The sequence below is a fragment of the Nanorana parkeri genome, unplaced genomic scaffold (genome assembly GCF_000935625.1).
Source record: "Nanorana parkeri isolate BGI_ZX_2015 unplaced genomic scaffold, ASM93562v1 scaffold178, whole genome shotgun sequence".
Lineage (NCBI taxonomy): Eukaryota > Metazoa > Chordata > Amphibia > Anura > Dicroglossidae > Nanorana > Nanorana parkeri.
This window is the reverse complement of record NW_017306446.1, coordinates 1,038,239-1,048,005: the sequence shown is the minus strand read 5'-3', so window position 1 is coordinate 1,048,005 and position 9,767 is coordinate 1,038,239. Positions and strand designations below refer to the sequence as shown.

The 9,767-nt window shown below is 47.1% G+C and overlaps 1 protein-coding gene across 1 annotated transcript in view; it reads left to right on the top strand.

Moving 5' to 3' along the window:
• The first annotated feature begins 6,486 nt into the window (after positions 1 to 6,486).
• ASIC4 (acid sensing ion channel subunit family member 4) overlaps positions 6,487 to 9,767 on the top strand; it is a 255,811-nt gene continuing 252,530 nt past the window's right edge. Inside the window, exon 1 of the mRNA XM_018554939.1 lies at positions 6,487 to 7,705. Coding sequence (XP_018410441.1) covers positions 7,130 to 7,705 — 576 coding nt within the window. The 5' untranslated portion in view covers positions 6,487 to 7,129. The remainder of the gene's footprint in view (positions 7,706 to 9,767) is intronic.

Sequence of the window (9,767 nt, the reverse complement as noted above, 5' to 3'; positions counted from 1 at the left end):
CCCCCCCTCCAGAGTGCCGCACAGACCACACAACTGCTGTCACAGATGTAAGATGTATCCAGGATGTGAATACACCGCCAGTATACACGGCTATAATTCAGCGTTCATCTTACCCAATTTTTTTGCAATGATGCGCGACCTTCCGTTAGATGGAAGAACAAAGATTTACCAATTATTTTCTTGTTAGCTTTTAGAATAAGCGCACTGTAATTATGAAGATGAATGTTATGTTGCTCATTATGCCTGGCTGAACCATTCACGTAAGCTCGCAGCCCTAAAATAAATTGTATAAAATGAAGTGGACCTGAACTCATAAAGCCAAGGTATGCTGTGTTATAGGGAACATCTAGAAATGTGAACTATGCCTTCACCGTGACCTGAAAATTGTGCCTTTTGTCTTCTCAAAAACAGCAGTCCATTTCCAATACTGAGGCATTTCTGTGTCTTCAGCCTCATAGCTGTGTATCTGCAGTGTGAGATCATGTAAGGCACTGCAGCCTCTGACTTCTAGTCTCATCAGATTTGGTGATGTCACTTCTGTGCTCCTCACTGGAGAGGAAGCTGTACCTGAGGACATGCCGTGCAAGGATCTCCCTGCTTCTGCTTCATTCATTCTGTGGATCTATGCTTCCTCCACCTCTTTTGAATATCCCTCCACCGCTCACTAGATCCTCATTCATTAAGGAGGGGGTGGGGGGCCCTAACATGAGGCAACAAAGCCCTGCCACAGGTTCAGTTGCAGGGAGACCACAGGAGGGAGATTCGGTGATGACACTACTGTGCTGCTCAGTGTTCTCCTTGCTGGAGAAGAAGCTGTACCTGAGGACCTGCAGTACAAGGATCTCCCTGCTTTTGTTTCTTTCATTCTGTGGATGTGTCCCCTCCCCCAATGTTAATGAAAGCACTTACCTTAAATGATGTCTCTTAATCTGATCTTCTTTCCCGATGTTTTCATCTGTCCCTCCAGCGTTGCTGCGGGTCTCCCATCCAGCGCTGACTCCTCTGTGCTTGTTGGCACTTCCTGTCCCGCGGTTTCATGCGGGTGCACGCTGTCCATAGACTTACCTTGCATCGCTCCTCGTCGGCCGCCCGAGATTTTTCAGATTTTCGGACAGGAGCACGCGGGGAAGATACAGGTAAGTATTAATAATACAAAACACATGCAGGTACCATGTTTTTCTAGTTTGACTATTTTGGATGTGGGGACGCACTGGGGGTCCCAGCGTGCATTTTTGGTTGCTGGGCCTTCAGTGCGTCCCTGCACCTTATCAGGAGTAGGCTACCTCCTGGTACACCTGCATGCAATTTATCGACTTCATTAATATGCTCACACTTGGAGACTCACATACATAGAGTTAGGACCACACTTTGCAGAGGTGCCTTGGCGCGGCGGTGTGGCTTCTACATATTTTTGGCCAAAAGTTTGTGCAACTAAAACCTCTTTTTTTATCGCATACTGTTGACCAGGTAATTTGTTTTGTTGCAGGCTGGCTGGCAGGTGAGCTGGGGATTTTTTGTGTTTTGTATTGTTGTAAGCCTTCCCATGTGCGCCTGCCATAAAGGCTGGTTATAGATTCATGCAGGTACCATGTTTTTCTACAGGTAAGTATTAACCCTTTTTAAAGCGTTTTTGTTTTTGTTTTTTAAAGTTTTTGCATTTATATGCTAGCCATAGATATATGCAAAAAAAAAGTGAGGGTTTAATAACCCTTTAAGTAATAGGACAATGCACCTCTAAAGGGATCCCTGGGACTAGTGGCGTAACCATAGCCATATAAAAAAAAACATCCATATATATATATATATATATAAAGTCCTGTACTTGTATATATCAAACTGACTGCCAAGAAATTTACACTGACACATAACAATGGAGCTCTCTGAGGATGCCTAATGAATAAAGAAAAATCGAATGGTTAGATTTGCAAACTTGCTTGATTTACCCGGACAGATTAACATTAAGTTATATTCAAAATTTCACCTATTAAAACAAAAAAAGAGGAAGTTAAATGTCACAATGCGTTAAATGTTATTTGTGTCATAACAGTCAGGATTAACATTTCTGATTACAAAGTGCTTTAAAAATGTTTAAAGGGTCAAAAAAAAACTAAAAATAAATGACATAAAGTGGTAACTGCAGCGAGAGACATTCCCGCCCGGTAATACCACAGCCAGAAATGGCCACCACCACAACGCATGACCCAGATATGAAGAAGATGTATCTCAGCTTTGAACACCGTACATGAAAATCATAAGAAAGATTTCCAAATGCTTTATTTATTTATTTTTTTATTGTGTGTGTTTATATGAATTCCTGAGCCCAGAATATTTGACAAAGCACAATTTAGCAGCATATGTTTTATAACACTATGTTGCAAAAGTCATTTTTTTGTATGTATTTTGGTGCTGTACATTTTAAGGCCTCATTCACACAGCGTAGATTGGGGCCGTCCTTAGACCGCTGGATCCTGGAGGAAAAGAAGTGGAGGGTCAAGCAGCCCAGAGGGACAGTGGATCAGGTAAGTACAGGTGAAACTCGAATAATTAGAATATCGTGCAAAGTTCATTTATTTCACTAATGCAACTTAAAAGGTGAAACTAATATATGAGAGAGACTCATTACATGCAAAGCAAGATAATTCAAGCCGTGATTTGTCATCATTGTGATGATTATGGCTTACAGCTCATGAAAACCCCAAGAACCCCAAATCCACAACCTCAAAAAAGTAGATTATTACATGCAATCAATAAAACAAGGATTGTACATAGAACAATATCGGACCTCTGAAAAGTACAAGCATGCATATGTACTCAGTACTTGGTTTGGGCCCCTTTTGCAGCACTTACTGCAATTACTTTGCACGATATTCTAATTATTCGAGTTTCACCTGTATATCCCCTTTATTTGCATCCCTTAGACAAATTGAGCACTTAACCCTTGCAGTGCAGGGGTAGCCCCCCAACTTTTTACATTTCCAGATTTCTTCTTTAAGGCCTCATTCCCACAGCGTAGATTGGGGCCTTACAGATCCGTGCGGCATGCACAGCCGTATCAGGCCGCTACCGGGAAGGACAGGTGCTGCGTGTGATTGTACGCAGCAGCCTGTTCTTCCCTATGGGAGGACGCGGCCCCATGCTGTCGTACACTTATCCGAGCTGCACATCCGTGCGGGTATCTATGCTCGGACGCAGACAGGATGGATCTATTGCTGTGTAAGGGTTTTTTGACCCTTTAAACATTTTCAAAGCACTTTGTAATCAGAAATGTTAATCCTGACTGTTATGGCACAATACTACTTTAACTCTTGCAGTGTGGGCCTATCCCCACTGCCTAGGGTGTGTTTACTTACTTTACCCCCTACGTTCACCTCAAGTGTAAGTCCGTGCGGGTGCGTGTTTCCTGGCTCGGACACTGGCAGGATCCATCCGTACGGACGTGCAGGGTGGGTGAGCGTAGGGGGGCGTATGGCCGTGTAGTCCCATAGAGAAGGACAGGGGCTGCGTACTAATCACACACAGCACCTGTCCTTCCCGGGAGCTGCCCGATACAGCCGTGTACGAAGCATAGAGCTGTACGTGCCAACCTTTTCTCGTGTGAATGAGGCCTAAACATACACATATACTATCTACATATTGTGACAGTGTGTGGCAATGCCACTGTGTAATCTCCAATTATGAGTCCATATTTTGATAGAGGCCAGCGTCTGCTGATGGCACAGGAGGTGCACAGCCTTTAAAGTAAAAGTGTTGGGAAGGAGTCCACTGCAGCAGGGTGTTGCGGGTTGAAAAAACCAAGTGTGCAGGTTAGCACAAGACTGAGACTATCTGGAGGAACAGACAGTGGCCTGAGGGCTGAGGCCGGAGCAGCAGTGCTGCAAATGCAAAGCCAAGAGGCTGGATGTACATATGTTGCCAGGAGATGCTAAAGAACCCCTGCGAGGGTAATTGTAATGTTTTTGTGAACTTTGATTTAATAAAAGTGGACAAGGAAGCCCTTAAAAGAAGATTTCAGCAAGTGAATGTGCTCTGTGTGGAGCTAATTCTCACAATATACCGTTGTGTGAAAAAGTGTTGGCCCCCTTCCTGATTTTTCATTGTTTTGCACGTTTGTCACACTTTAATGTTTCAGATCATCAAACAAATTTAAATATTAGTCAAAAATAACACAAGTAAACACAACATGCAGTTTTTAAAGGAAGGTTTTTATTATTAAAGGAGAACTATGGGGTTAAGGCTTTTCCCCATAGTTCTCCTTAGGGTAACGGGAGGACACAAACTAGCGCCCTCCCGTCACCCTAAGCTCAGTATACTGCGAGCTACATCTACATCATCTACTGAAACGGATCCCAACAATTATGTCTGGATCCGCCCAGCTGTGTGAGTGACAGCTTGCTCTGCCTATCTAGAGGCAGAGCCAGCTGTACCCGCCCCGTCCGTTCCGCCAGTCAGCGCAGGAGGATCAGAGCGGGCAGAGAGCCGTGACAGGATCGGGAGGTGAGCGAATGCCGGTATGTGTTTGCTCACTTCCCGATCTACTGAGCCGACCTGTGACAGTCTCATTGTCACAGGTCGGCTAGAACTACGAGGTGAGTGAAAAGCACCCACCTCATAGTTCTCCTTTAAGGGAAAACAAAATCCAAACCCACATGGCCCGGTGTGAAAAAGTGTCCCCTAAACCTAATAACTGGTTGGGCCACCCTTAGGAGTTGAACTCTGCCATGCAGGCCATTTTTGCCCAGTCTCTTATGGTGGAGTCATGAACATTGACCTGAACTGAGGCGAGTGAGGCCTGCAGTTCTTTGGATGTTGTTGTGGGGTCTTTTGTGACCTTCTGGATGAGTCGTCGCTGCGCTCGGGGTAATTTTGGTTGGCTGCCCACTCCTGGGAAGGTTCACCACCGCTTCATGTTTTCGCAATTTGTGGATAATGGCTCTCACTGTGGCTCGCTGGAGTCCCAAAGCTTTAGAAATGGCTTTATAACCTTTTCCAGACTGATAGATCTCAATGACTTTCTCATTTGTTCCTGGATTTCTTTGGATCTCGGCATGATGTGGAGCTTTTGAGGATCTTTTGGTCTACTTCACTTAGTCAGTCAAGTCTTATTGAAGTGATTTCTTGATTGCGAACAGGTGTGGCAGTAATCAGGCCTGGGTGTGGCTAGAGAAAGTGAACTCAGGTGTGATAAACCAGAGTTAAGTTATGTGTTAACAGGGGGGGGGGCAAACACTTGTCTCTTGTTACCTCATTGAGCCACTTCCTGTCTATATGCACTCACTCCAGCTCGGCCGCACATCATTGCACTAGCCACCGACTTCTGATGGTGACAATGGTGGGCTTCTGATTAAGGTGAAGCTCTGCTGACTTCAATCATCGAATCAAATGCAAGCACAAATATTGGGGTTTTATCTATTTATTTTCCTTGCATATGATTGGGTATTTCTTTGCAAAGTGAAATATCACCTCATTCACAAAGCCAAGGTAGACTCAGCGGTGTATTTAAGTTTTTAAGTTTCGTGCTGCCCTAGGCAAGACGAAACTCGGCGCCCCCCCCCCCCCCCCTGCACAGCCACAGACCAGTCCTGACCCCCTCCATCAGCCTGCAGAGCCACAGATCTCCCCCTGCACACAGACCCCCATCCCGATCCTGCACAGCAATATGTTTTTACTGACCCGTTTTCTTCACTTACCCGATCGGCGCCGGCAGGGACTAGCTTCCTCTGCCCACGCCTCCTCCTTCTATGCACCTCCTCCTCCTGACGAGCCACCCCAGCAAAGCTACGGGGACTGGACGCGCCTACTCCTCCTTGCCGTCTCTTCCGTATCTCCGCCTCGCAAGCGCCTGACACAAGCTGGACCCGCCTCTTCCTTGTCCTGCTCGCCGCCTCTGTGAGTTCATGAGGCAGCTGATGCTGCTCTATTTCGTGCAGCCCGGCTCGCCTTGCTGTTTTGGGGGTGGCATTTTCGCCGCCCCCTGAATTCTGCCGCCCGAGGCAAACGCCTTGTTTGCCTCGCGGCAGATACGCCCCTGGGTAGACTTCACCAACACAGTGCAAAAATTCCCTTGCAAAATGAACGGCCTATGTGCCTTTAGTAAACAAACCCCTCTCTAGTCTACAGCCGGACAACGCATGAACGCAATTGAGAGATAGTGGTCATCCCATCACAGGAAGCGGCTAAGCAAGGACTCTCCATGGCAGGATCTCCAGGTATCCTTTTATTAAAAGCTGCAGATTTCAAAAAAAAGATCAAAAACAACTTTTTGAAACATGTTAATGTTTGTGTGAGATTTGAAGCTTCAATCAGGGCAGAGGTAGGGAGGGGGGGAACGGGTGCAATAGTTTAAGGGGAAATGGAGGAGCACGTAGCTCCGGTTCTGGCATCTCCGGGGAAGACGTAGCTTCCCCCAGTTCACTTATTCAAACAAGTGTGGCAAGCTGACTTGAGAACATAGTGTGCTGCCTCACCCCGCCTGCATGCAACTCACTGCCCAGAGCTGCTTAAGGCATTTCATTCAGATTTATACTCCTCACTCACACACACACATACACGCACACACATACACACATAGACACACTCAGCTATTACTCCCCCTCCTCTTCTCCCTTGTAATATGGGGATCCCTCTCCATCCCTCAGACAGGAGATTGTCTTAGCAGTTGTTTAAATGCTCGCTGCCTGCGCTGGGAGAGAAAGCAGCAAAGAAGACAAGATTTTCATCCCCTGCACAGCTGTGCTTGCCGAGATAAGCAAAGTCACTGGAAGACGGACCTTAAAGGAGAGAAGGACCGTGCTGAATTGAACAGAGGAAAAGCCCTCCTGCTCTCCCCTCGCTGTGATTTTCCTCTGTAATCAGTCTCTCTCTTTTTTTTTTTCTTTCGCTCCCTCGGCTCTTTTCCTATATTCCTCGTGTCTGTCTCTTTCGGGAAAAGCAGAGAGGAAGACACGAGAAGTGAGGAGCCGGAGCGAGACACTATCTTGCCAACCTCTTCCCACCGTCGAGGTAAAAGTGCTTTTGGGACGGTGTGCGATTGGGCACGTGCGGAGAGGGGGGAAACGGGGCGAGAAGGGGGTTGTGCCCGGTTTCCGATAACCCCTCCGTAGCCCTGTCTCCCTAAAAAACTTGCTTGCCAATGCCCATCGAGATAGTCTGCAAGATCAAGTTTGCAGACGAGGATGGGAACCAGAAGGAGAAAGAGGAAGGGGAGAGGGAAAGCCTGATCGGGGATGAGGCTGCAACGGCGAACCGGGACTTGGCAGGTTTCGCCAGGACCAGCACCCTGCACGGACTGCGGCATATCATCAGGACGGGTAGACTGGGCGTCAAGCAGAGCCTCTGGGCAGTGGTGTTTTTGGCATCCCTGGTGTTTTTCCTGTACCAGGCAGCGAAGTGTGCCTTGTATTACCTCGAACACCCCCACGTCACCGCCGTGGATGAGGAAGTGATGGGCGAGATGATCTTCCCGGCCGTCACCATCTGTAACATCAACCGGTTCAGGCACTCGGCGCTCTCGGACTCCGACATTTACCACTTGGCTAACTTGACGGGACTCCCCCCGAAGGACCGAGACGGGCACCGAGCCTCGGATTTAATGTACCCCGACCCGGACATGCTGGACATAGTCAACCGGACCGGTCACCAACTGGCGGAGATGCTTAAAAGCTGCAACTTCAGCGGGAACAACTGCACTGCACATAACTTCTCGGTGGTGAGTCTCTGGCTACGTGCCAGCTTCTGTCACTTTTACTACACACTGTCTTGCAATCTGTGTGTTCCTAGCCCTACAAGTGCTCGTCGATGACAGGGAAAATATTCCAGGCTTTACCCCACCACCCCACCCATCCCAGGAGACCTGTCACTCGGCTGTCATCCCACAGCCCCCTTACCCAAAGGTTGCAATCCTCTGACAGCTGCATTCTGTCTTCCGGGCGCCTCGCAATCCTCTCTCTGATACAAAGTTACAATCCTGACACAGTATAAATCACAGCTGATTTATATTCTACAATCAATGCGAGATGTTACTTCATACGAGCTTTTATCCATCTTTTTCCCACCACCGGCTGCATTAATCCATTCTGTATCTTTGCGGCAAACGGTAAAATATCACAGCGATGCAGGTCTGATTAGAAGGAACATTTCGGGTCGTGCTTTTTGACACCCGGCGCATTTATTCTCCTGAAGGCATACAATGTAAATTGAAAATAATGTAAATATTTATAGTTTCTTGTACGGGTTTGCCATGTTATTGCCTATATGTGCCAGGGGTACCCTAATCTACCCCGTTTTTTAGAGGAACCCACCGTGATGTGTTCTCCCGACTTGGTCAACTTCCATTGTTTGGTGGATGTGTGTTTCAAGTTTAATACTTTTAAGAATAGCAAAATGCCGGACACTGTGCATGCTGAACTAGAAATCACTTGATTCCTTCACTGAGGACGGTGGATGGAGGGATCTCCCCTGACAGCTATTGTATTCTAACAGCCAGCACTCACGGCTGTCAGGATCCCCGGAAAATGGCTGCAGCTGATTGGCTGTAGTCACTGTAAATGTGAAAAAACTTATTTTGGGCGAGCCAGCCGGTGCCAACGAGGCCACCCACGGCTCGCATTCGGGGTACATCCGAAATTTGATCCATGTATGGCCAGCTTAAGCCCTGCGCCATCTTATCATACCCAAACACCCCATTGGGATTTATTTAAAGGGCAATTTCATCCAATTTTCAGGACCTAAAATCTGCAAATCTGTAGGTATGCCTTATGCTTTCAGCAGATGCTGCTTGTGATTGCAGAGATTGTCCAGCATGCTGCAAGATAATTTCCTTGTTCTCCTCTCGGCTTGCTACATCGTCCCATTATCATTGGAGACTCTCAAACTAGCAGTCTATAGTCGCTTGCCATTGGCTATCGCCGATCAGCAACTTCAAGTAGCAAAAGTAAATTTGCATGTTGAAATGATGACATGTACAGTGTCCACATACAGCCCTGACTGCATATTTGAAGAGAACCTGTCATCAGTAAAAGAGTGTTCGAACACGCAGCAGTTCACCCATCAGAAACGGCGGCATGCTTTCATCAAGTTTGCATTCGTATTTAAATGTCAGACAAGAATTATGAATAGTTATCTGCAGTGTACTGGATAGGGTTGCCACCGGTCCAGGATTCACCCGGACAGTCCGGGTTTTGAATGCTGTGTCTGGGTTTCATGGCAGCAGATCCCCCCCCCCACTCAAAATAGTCTCAACTGTGATATTTACATATGAATGGGCAGCTCTAGTTACATATGAATAAGCCGGGACTCATTCTCCCCAAAAAATTTCCGGGAGAGTGTGTTCGTGTTTCACTTGAAGAAAAGGTGGCAACCCTAGTACAGGAACAGAGTGATATCCAGAGATCACATGTCAGCGTTCTCCCGTAGTAGGTGTTGACAGACGGTGCAAAAGCCATTGATTTTCCACCGCTGATTACTTAGCACGGACAAAGCCAATGTGATCTCAGCATCTCCCTTTCAGCTCCGCAGCACTGCAATGAGTGACAGATCAGATCGACTTTAAGGTCATTTTACAAATAACACCACGGCCGGGTTTTTTGTTTTATTCCTAGTGGGGTGCTGGCTGTTGGTGATTCCCCACCGCCCTGCACATTAGCTGCCGATGATTTTAAACTGCGCCAGGCTAGAAGGAGACAGGACGGGTCCGTAACCCCCTAGTGGTGTGGGAGGTGTTAATTTGTTTTAGCGGAGATTAAATTAGCAGAGAGAAGAAACCACAAGGC